Source organism: Gopherus flavomarginatus, chromosome 5 (genome assembly GCF_025201925.1).
Source record: "Gopherus flavomarginatus isolate rGopFla2 chromosome 5, rGopFla2.mat.asm, whole genome shotgun sequence".
In the NCBI taxonomy this organism is placed as follows: Eukaryota; Metazoa; Chordata; order Testudines; family Testudinidae; genus Gopherus; species Gopherus flavomarginatus.
The window spans coordinates 126,652,025-126,673,798 of record NC_066621.1 but is presented as its reverse complement, the minus strand read 5'-3'; the positions used below and the strand labels follow the sequence as shown (position 1 = coordinate 126,673,798).

Below are 21,774 nucleotides of genomic sequence, written 5' to 3'. Positions count from 1 at the left end.
AACTAGAAAATGTACAAGACAGAAATGGGCATATGTTGCACTGTAGTACTAGAAAAGAGATGCCTCTGAATACTGCTTTGTATAAGAGACAAACGGAGACAAAACCCCAGATTGCAGTACGCAACAAAAATAGAAGAGCAAGCTGGAAAGGCTATAGGATTACTCCTGTTTAGTTAATTAATAACTTGTTGATTTTTCCAAAATAGTGAATTTCCAATTTCAAGCAGTTTCAATAACTGTTGAGCAAACAAATTTAGGGCTCAGTCCTGCAGACAGTTACTTTTGTGCACAGCATTAATTACTTTAGAACTGCTCATGGTATTAAGCATTATACAACAGCAAATGTTTGCAGAAATGGCCTCATATTCTGTATTAAAAATGTTTTGATAAACATAAGAAAAGTCAATGGATTTGTTCTGGGGCTTTGAGCACTTGCTTACTGTGGGATCCATTAACTTCTATCTGCCTTCTTGTCATTTGCTATCAGTTGTCTTTTTAAATTTTATTCTTCAAAATTTAATATACCACATACTTTTCTGCAGCAGTTACTAATTCATTGTCTTGTGTTCTCACCATGCTATATTGTGCCTGGGGGTGGAGGGTGGGGGGAATACTACATATGTAGTTATATTGGGATAGTGCCAGTCTATACTGTAGCAGGCTGTGTATCTGTTCTTTTATGCTGATGGTCGAGTGTGTGTGTTAGTGGAGTTTGGTGACATCTGAAAATAGACTAAATTGACAGTCAGAGCCAATTTACAGTAGCAGGTGGAGATCTTATTATATCTGGTTTGCAAAAGGATAGTGTCATGGGCTTGATCTCCCACAGCAACCTTTTGGGGTGGGGCAGAGCCCTATGCTTCAGTCCTCAGTACCTAAGCAGTCATCAACACAAGTCTAGATGTGGGAACCTCTGACTGAGTCCCAGGTGAGTCTACTCCAGGATTTGGCCCACCTTCTGTTCAGGAGGCTCAGACTGACAACCATAGCCATGCAAGCAGGCTTTGTCCTTAGCTGCTATGCTCACCAAAAGCTGAGGATAGGAGGTCTGTTCTCCTTGCAGCACTGCACCCAACTGAGCTGGACTTCCCACCCAATTTTTTTTTAAATTTTATTAAGGCTCTTCCTGCAGACCTGAGGTGCCTTGCAGATACAATGGGGAAGGGCTGCGTAAGTTCATAAATGCTCTTTAACATCTTCTTGTCCGGTGCAGGATTTGTGTACTCCATCACACGTAGGCACTGTCTACCCTGCCTGACCTAGTCACACTTATCAAACCATTTACCTGGTGTTGGAGTGTCAGGGCAGGGGGGCGTTGTGTACAAGGCTGGCAGTTACCTAGTGGCTATACTGTTATGTTACCCAACGGCGAGAGTCTGGTTGCTTTGCACAGCTTCTGGAGTCGGTGGCTGGAGTTAGGGGAACCCAGACCCACTCTGCAAGATGCCACTGGTAATATATTAAGGCCCCTCAAGTCCATCAACACTGATGGGAATTGAGGGTGTTCAGTACCTTGTAAGATCATGCCTGTTGAATGGGGTGTTAGTTACTACCATGAAAAGTAGCAACATCAGAAAGTGGTTCAGATATTGTATAAGGGATCTACGTATATGATGCCTGAATTATGCATGCAACCTTAACAAAGAGCCTTTTGCAACAAGATTTTTTTTTAAAAAATCTATATATTACGAAGGGCAAAGAATCAAATAGTATGTGTCATGGTATAATTCCCCACTCTGAACCTTAGCGTCCAAAAGATAGGGTACCAGCATGAATTCCTCTAAGCTTAATTACCAGCTTAGAATCTGTAGCGCTGCCACCAACCAGGAATTCCAGTGCCTAGTACACTCTGGTCCCCCAAAAACCTTGCCCGGGGACCCCCAAGACCCAGTCCCCCTGGATCTTAACACAAGGAAAGTAAACCCTTTCCCTCACCCTTGCCTCTCCTAGGCTTCCCCTCCCTGGGTTACCCTGGAAGGTTCCTGTGATTCAAACTCCTTGAATCTTAAAACAGAAAGGAAAATTCACCTTTCCCCCTCCTTTTCTCTCCCCCTCCCAGATTCCCCCTGAGAGAGAAAGTAATCCTAACACAGAGAGAAAATAACCTCCCTCTGCCCCTTCCCTCCTTTCTCCCCACCATTTCCCTGGTGGATCCAGTCCCAGTCCCCTGGAGTCTCACCAGAATAAAAAAACAATCAGGTTCTTAAACAAGAAAAACTTTTAATTGAAGAAAGAACAAAGGTAAAAATTATCTTTGTAAATTTAAGATGGAATACGTACAGGGTCTTTCAGCTATAGACACTGGGAATACCCTCCCAGCCTAAGTATATAAGTACTAATTAAAATCCTTTCAGCAAAATACACATTTGCACTCCTCCCAGCCAAATACACATTTGCAAATAAAGAAAACAACCATAAGCCTAACTCGCTTTATTTACCTAGTACTCACTATTCTGAACTTATAAGAGCCTGTATTGGAGAGAGACCTGGTTGCACATCTGGTTCCTCTGAGCCCCCAGAGTGAACAACCAAAAAAACTAACAGCACACACAAAACTTCCCTCCCTCAAGATTTGAAAGTATCCTGTCCTCTGATTGGTCCTCTGGTCAGGTGACAGCCAGGCTCACTGTTCTTGCTAACTCTTTCCAGGCAAAAGAGATATGAAGGGAGCTGTTAGTTAAATTGGAAAAGATGGGAATGAATATGAAAGTTGTAAGGTGGATAAGGAACTGGTTAAAGGGGAGACTCCAGAGGGTCGTATTGAAAGGTGAACTGTCAGGCTGGAAGGAGGTCACTAGTGGAGTCCCTCAAGGATCGGTTTTGGGACCGATCTTATTTAACCTTTTTATTACTGACCTTGGCACAAAGAGCGGGAATGTGCTAATAAAGTTTGCGGATGACACGAAGCTGGGGGGTATTGCTAACACGGAGAAGGACAGGGATACTATTCAGGAAGATCTGAACCACCTTGTAAACTGGAGTAATAGAAATAGGATGAAATACAATAGTGAAAAGTGCAAGGTCATGCATTTAGGAATTAATAATAAGAATTTTGGATATACGTTGGGGGCGCATCAGTTGGAAGCGACGGAGGAGGAGAAGGACCTTGGGGTACTGGTTGATAGCAGGATGACTATGAGTCGCCAATGTGATACGGCTGTTAAAAAAGCAAATGCGATTTTGGGATGCATCAGGTGGGGTATTTCCTGCAAGGATAAGGATGTGTTAGTACCGTTATATAAGGCATTGGTGAGACCCCATCTGGAATACTGTGTGCAGTTCTGGTGTCCCATGTTCAAGAAGGATGAATTCAAACTGGAACAGGTTCAGAGACGGGCTACGAGGATGATCCGAGGAATGGAAAAACTGCCTTATGAAAGGAGACTCAAAGAGCTTGGCTTGTTTAGCCTGGCCAAAAGAAGGCTGAGGGGGGATATGCTCGCTCTATATAAATATATCAAGGGGGTTAACGTTAGGGAGGGAGAGGAATTATTTAAGTTTAGTACTAATGTAGGCACGAGGACGAATGGGTATAAACTGGATATTAGGAAGTTTAGACTTGAAATTAGATGAAGGTTTCTGACCATTAGGGGAGTGAAGTTCTGGAATAGCCTTCCAAGGGAAGTAGTAGGGGCAAAAGACTTTCCTGGCTTTAAGACAAAGCTTGATAAGTATATGGAGGGGATGTTATGATAGGATCGTTAATTTGGGCAATTGATCTTGAATTACCACCAGACAGGTCTGCTCAATGATCTGCGGGGAGATGTTGGATGGGATGGGTACTGAGTTGCTGCAGAGAATTCCTTCTTGGGTGCTGGCTGGTGTCTCTTGCCCACATGCTCAGGGTTTAGCTGATCGCCATATTTGGGGTCGGGAAGGAATTTTCCTCCAGGGCGGATTGGCAGGTGCCCTGGAGGTTTTTCGCCTTCCCCTGCAGCGTGGGGCACGGGTCGCTTGCTGGTGGTTTCTCTGCAGCTTGAGGTCTTCAAACCATTTTTGAGGATTTCGATAACTCGGTCCTGGGATAGGGGTTGTTATAAAATTGGATGGGTGGTGTTCTGTGGCCTGCCTTGTGCAGGAGGTCAAACTAGATGATCAGATTGGTCCCTTCTGACCTATGAGTCTATGAAGTCTAAGCACTTTTGTTCTATTAACTCTTACTTATCTGTTTATGACAGTATGATTTCTGAATTTTTCATTCACTTCCTGTTAACTTCATTGGATTATTTACTTACTATATACAGGATTCAGAGAAACAGCTTAAGGGTTTTGCATTAATACTGTATTTTTGAACAGTAATGGAGATAATGTATTGGAGGTAAAAGTATCAGTTTAAATTATACTGTGTATCACTAAACACTGGCTTTTACCAATTCCAGCCTCTATATTAGCAAGGTAGTATGGTATACTGGTTAGAGCACAGAACTAGGAATCGGGAGACTTGAGTCTGTTATTGACTTCATCTTTTGACCTGTTTATAAACTTAAAAAAAAATGAAAATTTACTGAGGAGAATATCTTGTGGTATTCCCAGAATGTGAATCAGAGGCAACATAAATATAATCCCGCTCTCTTAATCACAGACCCTGGGCAAGAAGCCAAGTCAAAAACATGCCTTCATTAAATTCACCCTTAATCGTGCTTCGGTGAGACTATCCTGATGCTGCTAAAAGAGGGGATATAATGAAAACCTAGGACCTCTGTTTATCACAAGACACAGTCCCAGTCTTGCAGATGTGAAAAAGGATCAAGTGCTGTGGTTGTGAAGCTGTTGACTGCAAACAGGATTAAAGTTGTGTGTGCGTGCACACTTGCGTGCACACTTGCATGCACATTTGCACGTGGCATGCATCTGAGGCATGAATGTGAGCAAAAGACATTTTAAACCAGAAACATCTTGTAAATGTTAATGCTATTAGCCATCTTCAAGGAAGTTGAGTGAATTTTTAAGAATAAACTCTTTGATTTTTTTTTCTTTATTTCTGTTATGATTATGAAATTTCTCTTTCAAAATGAAAAACGAAGGTGCAAATCCTGCTGGTCTTGCACAAGTAGAGTTGGTTGTCACTGGAGTTATTTGTGTGAGTGAGGTGAATATGTGGCCCCAGGTTCTGAAAACATTGACAAGGGAGTCTATCAAAAGCTGTTGAGAAATTCTTGGAGAGGATTGGAAGGTGGCACATGCCTTTATTTATTCATGTATTTATCTTGGGTCTGGACAGGTTTGCCAACTTTCTAATCATACAAAACCAAACACCCTAGCCCCACCCCTTCCCTGAGGCCCTGCTCCCCACTTGTTACATTCCTCCTCCTTTGGTGGCTCACTCTCCCCCACCCTCACTCACTTTCACTGGGCTGGGGCAGGGAGTTGGGGTGTGGGAGGGAGTGAGGGCTCTGGGGTGGGGCTAGGGATGAGGGGTGCAGGAGGGGGCTCCAGGCTAGGGGGTGGGGCTGGGGGATTTGGAGTGTGTGGGTGGGGGGGCGGCTGTGGGTTGAGGTGGGGTTTGGGGTGCAGAAGGGGGTACAGGCTCTGGGCTGAGGGTGCGGGCTCTGGGGTGGGGCTAGGGATGAGGGTGTGGGAGGGAGTGAGGGCTCTGGGGTGGGGCTAGGGATGAGGGGTGTGGGAGGGAGTGAGGGCTCTGGGGTGGGGCTAGGGATGAGGGGTGCAGGAGGGGGCTCCAGGCTAGGGGGTGGGGCTGGGGGATTTGGAGTGTGTGGGTGGGGGGCAGCTGTGGGTTGAGGTGGGGTTTGGGGTGCAGAAGGGGGTACGGGCTCTGGGCTGAGGGTGCGGGCTCTGGGGTGGGGAGGTTGATGAGGGGTTCAGCATGTGGGAGGGGGCTCTGGGCTGAGGGTGTGGGCTCTGGGGTGGGCTCAGGGATGAGGGGTTTGGGGTGCAGGAATGGGCTCCAGGTTTGGGGGAGCTCAGGGCTGGGAAAGGGGGTTGGGGCTTGCGGTTGGGGCATGGGTTTACCTTGGTCAGTGGTGCAGCGGGGCTAAGGCAAACTCTTTGCCTGTCCTTGCACCGCACTGCGCCTCCAAAGCAACCGGCAGGTCCGGCCCCTTGGTGGGAGCCAGGAAGCTCCGTGCGCTGCTCTTGCCACAGGCACCACCCTCGCAGCTCCCACTGGCCGCAGTTCCTGGCCAGTGGGAGTGCGGAGCCAGTGCTCAGGGTGGGGACAGCACGTGCTGGCTGCTTCCGGGGTGCAGAGTGGTACCAGAACACACAGGGACTAGGTTGCCTTAGCCCTGCAGCACCGCTGACCAGACTTTTAACAGCCTGGGCAGCAGTGCTGACTGGAACTGCCAGGGTCCCTCTTCGACCGGGCATTCCGGTCAAAAACTGGACATCTGGCAACCCTAGGTCAGGAAGGAGAAAGGAAGGATCAGGACTCTGTAGAACTCAGTGAGGCAGAATTCAGAGACTTGAACTGTGCACAGTAAAATTTTGTTGCCCGATGTCTACAACATGTCTGATTCTCCTCAGAGAAAATACGTTTTAAAATATTTGATATGCAGTGTAATGTTTTAAAAATGTTCATTTATCAGATAAATATCTCGGTAACGGCTGTTTTAGTCTGTTACACAAACACTATTTCAATGTTGTTGTTACTGACCTACAGATTAAAAACACTCCTAAGAACTGATATCAGAAACCACAGTGACTGATAGATTGAGCCTTCTGGCAAGGCCATGAATGAGGTTTGACTAACACAGTCATGCCCGAGCCCACCAGAAAGGGATAAGCACGATGAAAGTTTGAACATGAGCAGTACTGAGTGGTGGGCTGGGATGGATGGACAAGTGTTAGGGCTCAGTCCTGCATTCTGCATGGCTGGAAGACAATACTACTTACTTCTACTGATTGTTAACCTTTGATCTTTGAACTAATAAGGAGTATGCATAACATACAGGATCTTAATTATCTGTGTTTCCCTTTTTAAACCAAGAAGAAATCAGTGTTTCTTTTACTAAAACCTGTCAGGAACATAGCAAATTTGATCCTATCCAAAAGTATATTCGTTTGACATGACTCAACACCAGGGAGCTCTGAGCTTGTTACTATCTGCTAGCACCCAGGATGAATTTGGGGGCAGAGCAAGCTATGGCAAGGCTAATAGATCAGCAGTTCTCCTACATGCAGGAGTTTGAGGGAATGGGAGGCTTTATCTAGTGACTATCTTAAATAACTGTTTAGCAGGTGCAGAATTTGTCCTCGTTCTCATTTACTAAGCACAAAATAGATAAGGTTTTTCTTTCAAAAACTGATTGATAGGCAGGGAGTCTTAACCTGGAAAAAAGCTAAGGAATTCATGGTTAAGTCAGAACCTGAAAATAACACGTAGTTCTCTTTTTCAGAATCTATGTATTGTAATATAATTTTATAGTAACTTATACTACAATATGTTGCATCAGCTGCATTCCTCTATATAATGGATGACTGCAGAACAGGATTTGCTGTTCTTTTGAAGCACAATAGTTTGTTTATTTATATGAGCTGAGGTATGTTGAATATTTTTGCTTTTCTGTGTGATGAAGAAATGCCAGAAATTAAAAACCCGATGAATACTATTTGTGATGCTTTTGAGGATGAGTGCGTTGCACAGAATTGACAACAGAAAGTGAGATGAGTCTTCCCACTTTGAACAGAGAGAGAAAGTGACCTGAAATAAATATTAAAAAGAGCTACAATTTTTAGCCATGTTGACAATGCCAATGTTAAATAATAATAACGGACAGTAATGGGGAGCGCTTCATTTTCAAGACACATTTTTCAGGAAAATGTCATTCTGCCCATTTTGATTCTTTCCCCTCTGCATATCTCTAACGAAGTCCAAATTGCAAAACTGTAAAGATCCCCTGATTACAGCTCCTAATATATCTTGGTCAGACTATAAAATTAGTCTGGCGTGTTCTCATTTATTTATAGTATCTTTGAGGCAGGCACCTTCTAGTTAATGTAATTTTGCACTTGTTTTAGCCACCTAGAGAATAAGATTCTCTTTTTCTGTTCCAATCCATTTATAAGGCCTTAGTTACTGAATGCTCCTTTTTCTAGCTTTTATCATGAGAACTCTTGATATCATATTTGATCACTTTGTATGTCACAAAATATACAGTAGGTTGTTGAAGTTGCTTATGCAATAACTAATTAGTCACCACGATCAAATCTCAGAAGAACATGTGACAGTCTGTAGCCCAAGCTATGTGATTTCTGACAGATGGGGAATTTATAATGTTATTAGTATGTTTGTAGCAGCATAACACCTTGTACCTATTAAAGAAACCTTCAGAGGCAACAGCAGAACCAGATTGAAAAATCCTCAAAAACAAAGCTTTTCTTGATTCTTGCCTTTAGATTCTCTTGAGATGTAAAATCAAATCCAGAGATCATGGCAAGATGTAATCCCGGGGTCACAGCAAGAGTTGCAGAGTTCATGCGAGGGAAAGCTTACATTTCCAGTTACTGACACATTATAAGTTCCTCTGCAGACAGCACAAACGCAGACTAGAAGTGACCTCAAGATATTCTACTAAAATATATTCTCCCACACAAAGATAAATAACCTCCATAAAGCAGCTTTCATCTTGAAGGATTCCACAATGCTTTACAAATTTAAGCTGATATATAAACTCAGCCTAATTCACCCCTGGTATGACTCCATTGCAGTCAATGGAATTAAATTAGGGATGAGTTTGGCCCACTATGTTTAGGGATTTCTTCACCAACCACTTAAATGAAAAGCAGCAGCTGATTAACAGCAACAATATACAGCAGTTTAGGACAGAAGGGGAAGAGTATGGTTTCCAGTTGACGCTATAGGGGGAACTGAGGTAGGCAGAATGGAATGACCAGAATTGGAATTTGGCTAGAGCACTAAAACTCAAGCTCAGTTTTTCCTGTGGTTTCTTAAGAGACCGTCAAGTGAGTGAGACCTCGGGCTTATTTCATGTATAAGGAACAAACTCCAACAAGACCTTGCCTTTTAGCACCATTAATTTTCTACTGACAGAGAAGGTACAGTAGATCACGACCTACTGTATCATCAGAACAGTGTCTCTTCCTCTGGCCCCCATGCAGATACTGACCAAATGAGGCTGCTTAGCTTGTGAAGTCTGATTGCCTCAAAGCAAGGTGGCATGCATGTAGGTGATAGAGACAACCTTTTCCCGCCTAAAATTTTGATTTCCATATTAGTATTCACCTCTAGACCCATTTTATTAGTTCCTTTTATTTTACTGTGCATTTTTTTTTCAGTGGTTCCACAATTATATAAGAGCCCAGCTATTTCTTTTCTATAATGCAGAACGTAATTAGCTGGAAAGTAATTAAGTAGAAATTCTACAGTTTTTTTTTTTTTTTTTTTTATCTAGGTCTGATTTTCTGTCCAGGAGATAAATGACGAATAAGTTGCTATAATAAACAAACTTCACTACAGTGTTAATCTCAGAAGCTTAACATATTTTAAGAATTATGTCATGTCACTTTTTTTAGAATTGTGTAATGTCTTGTGCTACTATTAACAGACTTTTTAGCAATGAGTATGTCAAGGTTTTTTCCCCCCACCTTGAACTTTAGGGTACAAAAAGTGGGGACCTGCATGAACACTTTTAAGCTTAATTACTAGCTTTAATCTGGTACGCTGCCACCAGCCAGAATTTAGTGTCTGGCACACTTTCTGTTCCCCCAAAACCTTCCTGGGGAACCCAGACCCAAACCCCTTGTGTCTTAAAACAAGGAGAAATTAACCATCCTCCTTCTTTCCCCCCAAGACTTTCCCCTCCCTGGGTTGCCTTGAGAGGCTTCACACCGATCCAAACTCCTTGGATCTTAAAACAAGGAGGAATTAACCATCTCCCTTCCTTTCCCCCCACCAATCCCTGGTGAGTTCAGACTCAATCCCTTGGATTTTAAAACAAGGAAAAATCAATCAGATTCATAAGAAGAAAACTTTTAATTAGAGAGAGAGAAAAAGTAAAAGTGATCTCTGTAAAATCAGGATGGAAAATGCTTTACAGGGTACTCAGATTCATATAGACCAGAGGGACTCCCCCCCCCCCCCAGCCTTAGATTCAAAGTTACAGCAAACAGAGGTAAAAATCCTTCCAGCAAAAAGACACATTTACAAGTTAAGAAAACAAACATAAGTAATAGCCAGGCAAGGCAGATTAGTCTTACAATTTTGAAACATGAAAGACTGATTCAGAAAGATTGGGAAAGCCTGGGTGTACGTCTGGTCCCTCTTAGCCCCAAGAGCGAACAATGAACCAAACAAAAAGCACAAACAAAGACTTCCCTCCCCCAAGATTTGAAAGTATCTTGTCCCCCTATTGGTCCTCTGGTCAGGTATCAGCCAGGTTCACTGAGCTTCTTTACCCTTTACAGGTAAAAGAGACATTAACCCTTAACTATCTGTTTATGACAAAGTAAAAAATGATTCTATTTTAATCAGCACTAGTATTCCAGAGTGCACCAGCTCTGCTGAGAATTCATAGGGCCAGATGCTACCCTTGAAGCCAAAAGAAGGCTTGCATGTGAATCAGAAGACAGGATTTGGCACATACGTTTTATTTGCCTTTAATCTGTTCATTCTGGGCATTCAAGTGTAAACATTTATTTTTTTTGGAGGGGGAGAAGGTTATTTAAATATACACAATTACACTCAATAATATTAAAGAATGGACACATTTCCTTATTTGTGGTCATAACTTCGATCTGTGTTTATGTAGCAACATAGGTGGCCTGCTTTTTAAAGAAGCTGAGTGAAAACTTCAGGCAGTCAGCACCTCTGAAAAACCAAGATACTTATTCAATACTTAGATACTTATTTTGAGTCTGACAGGTTTGAAATTTTTGGCATATTTAGCCCAAATCTCACGCTCCCCCGTCCTCCCTGTTCCCCTTTAAATTACTATCTATTTTCTTTTTCGTGGCTTAGATTAAGTCTATGGATCAGATCAAACCAAGTGAAATGGTTTTCTGGGCATTGTCACATATATATCCATTGGGTCAATTTTCATAAATGTTCATATGATTCGGGGAGATAGGGACACAGACAGACACATTTTGACAGTAGGCTGCATTGGTTCAGTAGTGGTGACCAAAATACTGTTAGGTTTCAGTGTCCAGCTTTAAACATTGCACTGATCCTAAAGATTAGTGGTAGCCCCTACCTGTTACTATAATTGCTAGGCCAGCTAAATGCATTAGTACTTGGGCAGATGGACTGGACCAGTAGTGAGAATAGGCTTACATACACAAGCTTTTCACAGCAGCAGGTGCAATCTGGCGGCTCTTGGCCTATACTTCAACTTTAATTGAGGCATGAGTCTACATTATTGTAGTTGTATTCCTGTAGTTCACCTACCTTACCTTGTTTTAATTTAATTTTACATAAAAGGATGTTAAGTAGCAAAATCTAACAGTCAGAACTTAGGAAATGCCATAATTAGGGTTGCCCATGTAACTTTAATTCAGCTCTATGTGTGTGCATATTATAGTATATAGTCGGTGAGCTTGTCTATACAAACAGACCATGGCAGGCTGGGCTGTGGCTGTACCCTGCACTAGCTTGCAGCACACTGCCTGTCTTTATGTACCTTGCTGATGCAAGTCTCAGTCAAAGCCTATACGCATCTGCAGGCTACACATGGACATTTAGACCACTCTAGGCTAGTGCAGGGCGCTTTCACATCCCCACTTGCTACGGTATAGCTGTTTGTATAGAAAAGCCCTTTTAATTACATGATCATCTACACTTTTTCTCATAGGATCCCTGCCTCATTCCATGCCCAGTGGACATTGATGGGGTCATTCAATGGGTAGCTGTTCAATACTTTTTTATCCTCTTCATTCAGTGTGTGGCTTTGTCCTTGTGTGGTGGTTATTGCACACCACCCAAACACTGCACTGACCCCAAAATTATCATCTTCCGGAGTTTTTCTAGGGTGCTTTCATCCTAGTACCTTAGGTCCAGACCCACAAAGGTACTAAGGCATTATGAGCCTCGCAGCGCCTTAGATCCCTAGAAAATCACAGAATATCAATGCAATCTGCAAAGCCTGAATTAGGCACCTAGGCGCCTGGTACAATGAATGGGGAGAGAGGCATCTCGGACTGCAATCCACAAAGCCAACATACTATGCAGAGAGCCGACTAAGTTAGCCAATGAGAGATGCTGACTGCAGGGGTGTGTGCAAACTGCAATCTTGTCACAGAGATGGCTGCAGTGTGGCATCTATGCTAGCGATCCAAGAACCAGGGAAGATAGGTATTCTTAAATTGTATGAGGGGCCAGGAGCAAAACATTTAGGGGAGGAGGACTTTCTTGATAAGCGTTAGCCTAGTCAGTCAGTAGTGTACTCACCCACCCAAGATGTGTGAGATCCTAGATTCAAGTCCCCCCTCCTCCTGGGGGGTGGGGGGAGAACGGATTTGAACAGGGATCCGCCACTTCTCAAATGAGTGCCCTAACTCAGTGGTTCTCAACTAGGGGTACGTGTATCCCCGGGATTACTAAAAGGTCTTCCAAGGGGTACATCAACTCATCTAGATATTTGCCTAGTTTTACAATAGGCTACATAAAAGCACTAACAAAGTTAATGCAAACTAAAATTTCATAGACAATGATTTGTTTATATTGCTCTGTATACTATACACTGAAATGTAAGTACAATATTTATATTCCAGTTGATTTATTTTATAATTATATGGTAAAAATGAGAAAGTAAGCAATTTTTCAGTAATAGGCCTGGTCCACACTACGCTGTTAAACCGATTTTAACAGCGTTAAATCGATTTAACTCTGTACCCGTCCACACTACAATGCACTTTAAATCGATTTTAAGGGCTCTTAAAATTTTTCTGTACTCCTCCCCAACGAGAGGAGTAATGCTAAAATCGATATTAACATATCGATTTAGGGTTAGTGTGGCCTCAAATCGAAGTTATTGGCCAGATAGTTATAGTGATAGCTACCCACAGTGCAACGCTCCGGAAATCGATGCTAGCCTCAGACCATGGACGCACACCGCCGAATTAATGTGCCTAGTGTGGACGCGTGCAATCGACTTTATAATATCTGTTTAATAAAACTGGTTTAAGTTAATTCGAAATTATCCTGTAGTGTAGACGTACCCATAGTGTGCTGTGACACTTTTATATTTTTGTAAGTCTTTAAGTGAGGTGAAACTTGGGGGTACACAAGAATTCACACTCTTGAAATATGAATATCAGACTCCTGATAGTTTTGAATCCTAAGATGATAGGTTTATAAAGCCTTCCTGTGTTAAACTGTTTTTAATCCTGTATCTCTAGCCTTTTGTGAAGATGGAGACAGTGCCAGGTTCATGCTATATGCACTTTATCTGGTATCGCAATACTGACATGATTTGATCATTGAATTGCTTCCTTCTTTTTCAGATTACTTATTTCAGTCTGTGGTATTACAATAAGCAGAACCAGCGCCGGTGGGTGGATTTGGACAAGCCTCTGAAAAAGCAACTGGACAAATATGCTTTGGAGCCGACAGTATATTTTGGAGTGGTGTTTTATGTGCCTACTGTTTCTCAGCTTCAGCAGGAGATTACCAGGTAAACTGCACATGTTTTTAAATTCAGTTTTTAACATTCTAACATATGAATCATCTTAAAATTGACATAATTGCCTGATTCCCAACCTTTTTAAAAATGGAAATGCAGACTTAAGGCAGAAACTGTGCCCAAACTGTGGCATTTATTATCCTTTCAGTGTATTTAGACTATATAACAGGTATCGGCAACCTTTGGCACACGGCCTGGGACGGTTTGTTTACCTGCAGTGTCTGCAGGTTTGGCCGATCGCAGCTCCCGCTGGCCACTGTTTGCCGTTCCAGGCCAATAGGAGCTGTGGGACGCGGCATGGGCCCAGGGATGTGCTGGCCACCGCTTCCCGCAGCCCCCATTGGCCTGGAATGGCAAACCGTGGCCTGGAATGGCAAACGTGGCCAGTGGGAGCTGCAATCCGCTGAACCTGCAGACACTGCAGGTAAACAAACCATCCCAGCCCGCCAGTGGATTTCCCTGATGGGCCGTGTGCCAAAGGTTGCTGATCCCTGCTATATAATAATGGAGTTACTCTTGGGATGAATTTTCCCAATGACCTTATTGGAGCTTAGTAAAGTTATTCCTGGACATGCTTGCACGATCAGCCTTTCAATTATTATAGGCTTTTCTTTCAGAGCAATACTTTGCTTCAGGAAATCAATCCAACACTTACTACCTGAAGAGCTGATAGAGGCAAGTTGTCCTGTTGTCAGCACAGTCTGGTATTCATAAACCATATTTGCAAAGTCCCATCTAAGGCTGAGCGTGATTATAGACAGGCTCTGTACAAATAAAAATGGGAAAAAAACCCGGAATCTTTCCTTAAAGCCAAAATCTAAACCAATGGGCCGTGTCTACATAGCCTCAATAGGGAGGTAAGGATAGACAGATTTGATTCACTTTGTCCCAGCTGCTGTTCCACTTCTTTATTTTAATGTGCATGATGTTTATACCACTGTGATTTATTTTTTTCACTTTCACTGAGTTACTTCTCATTTACACCAGTTTGGTCGAGACCACATTCAGACCCTATATTTCTGCCTTACCCGTGGATGTTAGGAATTCCCTTTTGTTAGAGAGTTAAATAAGCAACTATTGTAGCAGGCTGTATTAAAGGTACTATCTGTGGTAAATTTCTTTTCTCACAGAAGTGGAAAACACTTATTTTAATATGAACTGCTGTAGTTCAGGAGTTTACTTTTAACTATTAGAAGACCAAAAATTATTTTGCTGCTGCATAGACCCTTCATATTTGAACACGATAGGGACAATGCTTCAAAGATACTTGGGGACTGGAGTGCATGTACTGTTAACCTGCAAGGCAAAGTAAGGGCTGGCATATCCCAGATGAGAATGCTTGGGTGGCTAATAGGCTTGTGTTTCAGGGAGCTGACAACCAATTAAGCACAAGCAAGACTCCCTCACTGAAGGCAGAGGGGTAACAAGATGACTCTCAGTCCTGGTTATCCTGAGAACTATCACAACATTAACTTCAGGCTTCTATGCTTTAGTGCAGTGGGGTGTCTCAGAATAAATCTTGCAGCTCCAACATATTATACAGTGCAGTACAAGTCCTGTTGACTTTGGTTCTCATTTTGTATAGGAAAAGCTGTATGCTTGTTTTCTTTATAAAAGGTTAAAATGCATGGTGGGCTGTTTTTCAGTTGTTTTCCAGGTTTTTAAGGGCCTGATCCAACTCCAAAACATCCAACTCCATCAACTTTAACAGGTATTGGACTAGGTCCTAAACTTGGCATAGGATTCCACAGGTTGATGTATCCGGAATTGTTTCAGCCAGATCAAAATATTAAAAGCTTTCACTTAGATTAGGCAGTTTTCTAATTCAGTGGAGTGAAACTGCCAGTATTTCTAATATAGACATTCTTAGCAGACACAGAGGCTGTAAACTTTCTAGTACAATAGTTCAGTAATGTTGAAATATACTGCCATGCATAAGACCCAAGTTCAGGTGTAAACTCTGTGTTCCTATACTGTGGGCAGCTAGATATAAAGAACTAGATCAGGATAGGTAACCTATGGCACGCATGCCAAAGGCGGCACGCAAGCTGATTTTCAGTGGCACTCACACTGTCTGCGTCCTGGCCGCCGCTGTCTGCGTCCTGGGGGGTCTGCATTTTAGTTTAATTAAATTATAGACTTATAGAAAGAGACCTTCTAAAAACGTTAATGTATTACTGGCACGCGAAACCTTAAATTAGAGTGAATAAATGAAGACTCGGCACACCACTTCTGAAAGGTTGCCGACCTCTGGACTAAATTGTTATCTAATTCACATGAATTAAGATGGGAATTGACTTCAGAGAAGTTCATGGAGTTACTTACTCCTGCTCTATACCAGAATCTGGTCCAGAGAGTGTTAGACAAGTGGTATATTTGCAGGGCTGACCCACAGCATTTTGGCACCTGAGGCAAGGAGCTCAAATGATGCCCCATGCCCCCTCGCTTGGGCCAAAACTTTGAAAGGTCTCAATTCTGCCTTCTTCCTGTTCTATCCTCTCATGGTACTGCTTTGTTACCTACCCCAATAAAGGAGAACTAAACTTAAAATGCCTAGTTAAAAAATTTTAACTAATACTTAACTTTCAAATGCCTGAACAAAAAATGTAACTTTTCTTGTCTGCGTAATAAACACTGTCATTTTTATCTGTTTGAATAATCAAAGTGGTGCTTTCCGTGCCTTCTTTGTTGCAAAGCTTTGAACTGCTTCCTGCTGAAGGTCCACAGTCTGGGCCAGCTCATGCTCTGTTTAGATGGTTGCGAGGCCAACCAGCCTCTCCTGTGTAATTTTGGACTGTAGATGTGTTTTTTATTAACTTCAGCTTGAAGAAGCTGCGTTCTCCACTGGCAACTGTTATAGGAAGTGTTAGAAGTACGCACAGAGCAACAAAAGCATTTGGAAAAAGGATGGTCATCTTATTTGTGCACATATATTCCAGAACAGCCTTTGGAGTTGATCCTGCTGAAATGGATCATGAAAAGGCTTTCAGTTCATCAACTAAATCACTCACATCAATATCGCTCATATCATCATGTGTCAACACTGTCTCTAGTGCCCTGCATTGCTGGTGTAGGTCTTCTTCAGGTATAGTGAGGAGTTTTGGAATATCATACAACATCCCAAATATACTGCTGTGTTCCTTGAGCTGCATGAAACATTCTTCAACTGACTGTATTGCACAATCTAGCACCTGGTTAAAGAATTCAACTTTGAATTGTTGTTTGGGGTCTCTTATGGGATTATCCTGTGCCTTGTAATCAAAATGTATTCTTTGGTGACTCTTGTGTTCTTGATTGGGTGGGAAAATAGCTTCAGTGTGAAGTACGTCTGCCAACATCTGTGCACTCTTCAGAACGTTTTGAAATTCCTCATCTGACCAGTAAGACTGTAGGTATGACTTTGCTTTGTCCAGTTGTTCCATTGCTCCAGATATATCAAGGTCAACACCTTGGAGTCTCTTGTTTACAACATTTATTTCAAACAGTATGTTATGCCACAACACTAAGCCACACAGAAGTTGGAAGTTATGTATGTTTCTGGTGATTTAGTTTCCCTCTGCCACTGTTCTCCCACGAACAGTTCCTGTCACAGCATTATCCTCCATAATGGCAACTATGGAATCATCTGTCTTCCCAATTTGGTGTTTAATAGGTTTTATCACCTCCACTTGACTTTCCCATCATGTGGTACTCAGTGGTGTCAGTGTCAGAGGATGTTCCCAGATGTTGCTTCAAAATTTGCCATCGATGAGTTGATGCAGAGAAAAATACAAAGATGCTTTGAATTACATTAAAGAATTCAGCAGCCTCACTAGAAGCTGATGCTGTATCACTGACCACCAATTTCAATGAATGAGAACTGCATGGGACAAAAAAAGCTTGAGGGTTTAACTCTTGGATCTGTCTTTTTCCTCTCTTGTTGGCACCATTGTCATAGCCCTGACCTCTCATGTCAGCTGTCACAATTCCTGTATCTTCCAGCTTTTTAAGAAGCACATTTGTCATACCAGCTCCTGTAGTATCAATGTCAAATTCTAGAAAATGCACTCTGACAATCACCATTGCAGGGACATTTTCACTAGGTTCTGTTGTTGTTGGTTGTTGTTACAAAAGGCACCATTAAAGTCATTTGTTCCGTATGGCTGATTTCAAGTGTGCAGTCCAGAATAACAGAGGAATATCTTGCTGACTTCAGATCTGCTACAATCTTCTGTTTGACTTTTGTTGCCAGTAATTTGTTGCCAGTAATTGTATAATCTCATTTTGAATTGTTTTTCCAAGCTAGGGGTGTGTGTACATTTCTTGGATGGTGACTCTTCTTAGATGTTCCTGGAGTACAGCATCAAACTCAGCCATCAGCTCCACAGTTGTAAGGAAGTTTCCATTGTTTGGCACATACAACTGATCTGAAATGCCACGCGGTGCGAAGTTTTGGGCAGGGCCGCCCAGAGGATTCAGGGGGCCTGGGGTCTTCGGTGGTGGGGGGCTCCGCCACCAAATTGCCACTGAAGACCTGGCACTTCAGCAGCGGGTCTCAGAGCAGAAGGATCCCCCGCCGTCGAATTGCCGCCGAGGACCCGGAGTGGAAGAAGCTCCGGGGGTCCAGGCTCCGCAAGAGTTTTCCAGGGCCCCCATAACAAGTGAAGGACCCCACTCTAGGGGCCACAAATAACTCTTGTGGGGCCCAGGGCAAATTGCCCATTTGTCCCCCCGGGCAGCCCTGACTTTGGGTAGCAAGCATTCTCACAATGGCAATGAGCCTTTTCAGAACATTTTGCCAGTAAAGAGATTCTGATGCAATCTTCTGTTGATGCTGATCATCTATGGTGGCCTTTAACCTTAGTCTCATCTCAAGCTCTTTCTACATATGGAATGCTCTCCAGTGATTTGCTGCCTTCTCATGGCATGCCAGATTTCTAGCCAGATTTTTCCAGTCCTTTGTTCCTGTAGAACCCAATGTGGCTAGAACATTAGATTGGAAGAGTTTGCAACAAAAACAGTATGCAGCATTCTGGGGTTTTGAGTACATAAGCCATGGCCTCTCCACTTTGTCACCATTGGGGATTTCACGCCAGTAATGTGTTGGATGGTGTAGCGATGTGGGACTCACCCCTGCGGTGCCTCCTGCTGGTCATCTCGAGAATTAGCTTGTTTCCAGCCTGGGAGCGCCCTCTGCAGGCCAGTATGCTGCTCACTTGGCCCCCATGTCCCTCTCTGGACTCCAGTGCCCCTTTATCTGGGGTGCTGTACCCCTCAGTCTCAGGGTCTCCCTTCCTGGGGAACCCCTATCCCCACCTTGCCTCAGTTGTATGCTGTTGCCAGTCACCAACTCGCCCCCGCACTCTGGGGCAGACTGCAGTGTCAGACACTCATCATAGGCAAGGTTAGGTCTGAACCTGCTGCCTCTCCCTGCAACCTAGTGCATCTGTGGGACCTTGTACAAGGCCCTGCAGCCTGGGGAGTTGCCAGCCTGGAGCTCCCCAGTCCCTCTGGTCTTTCCCCAGCCCTGCCTCACTCTGGGAACTCTGAAGGCAGAGAGAAACCATCTCTGCTCCTGGCTTCCTGGCCTTTATAGGGCCAGCTGGGTCTTTTTGGGGCATGGCCACAGCTGAGGCTGTTTCCCCAGTCAGCCCGGCTTTTCCCCTGCCCCAGCCCTCTCCAGGGCTGTCTTAAGCCCTACAGGACAGGAGCAAGGTGACTGCCCTGCTACAGATGGCAACTTCTATTTTCATTGTCTTTGTGGGACATGACGTTTTTCACTTGCTGTGGCCCATGCAGTACAAAGAAGGACTCAAGTGGGTCCACAGTCCTGGATCATTTAGACCAGGGATCGGCAACCTTTCAGAAGTGGTGTGCCAAGTCTTCATTTATTCACTCTAATTTAAGGTTTCACTTGCCAGTAATACATTTTAACCTTTTTAGAAGGTCTCTTTCTATAAGTCTATGCTATAAAACTAAACTATTGTATGTAAAGTAAATAAGGTTTCAGAATGTTTACGAAGCTTCTTTTAAAATTAAATTAAAAAGCAGAGCTCCCTGGACTGGTGGCCAGGACCCAGGCAGTGTGAGTGCCACTGAAAATCAGCTCGCCTTCAGCACCCATGCCATAGGTTGCCTACCCCTGATCTAGACTTAAGTAACTAAACTCAGCAGCAGCTGTTTCTTGTGCCTCCACCACACTTTTTTCTTTGATCTACAATTTTCTTCAGGAATGTGCATGGTTACATCCATTTGAGATGGAGATATGGATGCTGCAGTAGCTGCCAGATCACTTGCACTCTGACTAACTGGAAGATCAGGCATCTCCTCACCACTCTCATCCTCACTGGGTCTGGAAGACTCACTGTGAACATTTGTGTTTTATGCATCTCAGGAGAGCTCCTTCCTGCTTAGATAGGAAAGCTTCTTTTGCTTTCTTTTGCTTTCTTTTGCTTTCTTTCGAATGCTGCCCCAGAGGGGCGTTTTCTTTGTTCACTCATGACTGCTGTTCTGTGCCAGCTATAATGGCTCTCAACATTCAATTGAAGGGGACAAATAAGCGGGCTGATAGCAGGGCCTGAGTGAGGGAAGATACCAGGGCCTAATTGGCTCCTACTACTTCAGCTGACTGCTTGTTCTCCTCAAGTCGGTTCAGGGAAGCAGTAGGAAACAGGAAGTGCCCTGAGAAGCTGGTGTTAATCAGTCCATTCTCTTGGGGGTGCTAGAGAGGTACATAAGAGGCTCCTTCTCCTCTCGCTCCCTGCAGCCCCTGCTGTTTTTCTGTTGTTCCCTCTCACCTTTTCTCCTGCCTGCCTGTTATGTCTCTTGTGCCCTCCTTTCTCCAGCACAGCACTCTACAGTCTCTGTGCATCTAGAGCAGAGAGAATACATCTGCACCAGGAGGAGAGGCAATTTTCTACACTCTGGGTCCTAGTGGCGCGCCCCCCACATTCTGGCACCTGAGGCGCTGCCTCAGTTTGCCTCATGGTAAGGCCAGCCCTGTATATTTGGCATATCCAAGGGAGTGCAAGGCACACATTTGAGAGAAGTTGCCCATAATAAGATGGGGTAGTTGTATGAGCATCATATATTCCTTTAGCAGATGTCCTGCAGGAAGAACAAGACACCTACTGCCTGGTTAGGGTGACTTCCTTTTTCACAAAGGGTAGTGTGTGTTTTTGGAGCAAAGGATTTTCGTCTCAGCTCTGTCTGTGTATGATTTATGTAGCACCGGTATCTATTGTAATATAGCACATGGCTCTGTTCTTGTGGGAAAGGGGAAGATAGTAGACAATATGTTAAAAGGTTGCTGTGTTTAATAGTCGTTGGTAAAGATGGAAAACATCTATTTTCCTGTGTTTAATCTGACATGCATTTATTTATTTGTTTCTAATGGCATGATGTACCTCCTGAAATGTAAGAAGACGAGGTCCCTGCCCCCAGGAACTCTTAAACTATTGTTCAATGTGATGTTGTAAAACAGGGCGACAAGGACAATACCAATAAAATTATGCAGTTAGGCCCTCATGCTGAAAAATACGTGTGTGCTTTACTTGACTTCAGATGGGACTGCTCAAGTGAGTAAAGTTGAGCACATGCTTAAGTGTTTCCAATATTGAGCAAGGGCTAATGTATAGCATGAGGAAGTTTAAACTTTTAAAAAATGTATATATTCAGAGTAAATAAATGTTTTAGTCGGTTACAGTTATGTAGGTTTTTTTCTACAGCAGTACTAGGTTTTAAAGAAGTACTTTGAGGAGAGGCTGGTGGCTTGCTGGACTTCCTCAGAAAGCATGTTCCCTGCGTAGGGAATGGCATGGAAGAATGCAAGAAGGTGGTTGTGGGAAAGTGATGTCCTTGATGAATGGAGATGACACAGGTAGAAACCAGGTTGGATAAATTGGATGAGAGACCTGGTTGAATGGAATGGATTATATACGGCCTTAAAGGGGATGACATATAGCTTGAAGTGGATGTACTGGAGAAGCAAGAATCAAAGTGATTCAAAGGGAGGAGTGATGTCATATTGACCAGCAGCAGTGTTTTGAATGGCCTGAAGAGAAGTGGTGTGATTGTCAGAGAGGCGAGAGAAGAAGTGGTTACAGGAATTAAATAGCGCAGTGAGGAGGACATGAGTATGTTTTTGCTGTCTGGGCAGGCGGGAGAGATCAGATCCTGGAGATGTGTTGAAAGAAGT

The 21,774-nt window shown here is 43.4% G+C and overlaps 1 protein-coding gene across 6 annotated transcripts in view; it reads left to right on the top strand.

The window, feature by feature from the left end:
- Positions 1–21,774, top strand: part of PTPN21 (protein tyrosine phosphatase non-receptor type 21) — a 70,968-nt gene that overhangs the window by 7,936 nt on the left and 41,258 nt on the right. For all 6 annotated transcript variants that reach the window (XR_007774429.1, XM_050953205.1, XM_050953204.1 and 3 more), the window contains exon 3: positions 13,420–13,589. Coding sequence is in view for 5 of the 6 variants with exons in the window: in XM_050953205.1 (XP_050809162.1) it covers positions 13,420–13,589 (170 nt within the window). In the remaining variant the exon portion in view is untranslated. The remainder of the gene's footprint in view (positions 1–13,419; positions 13,590–21,774) is intronic.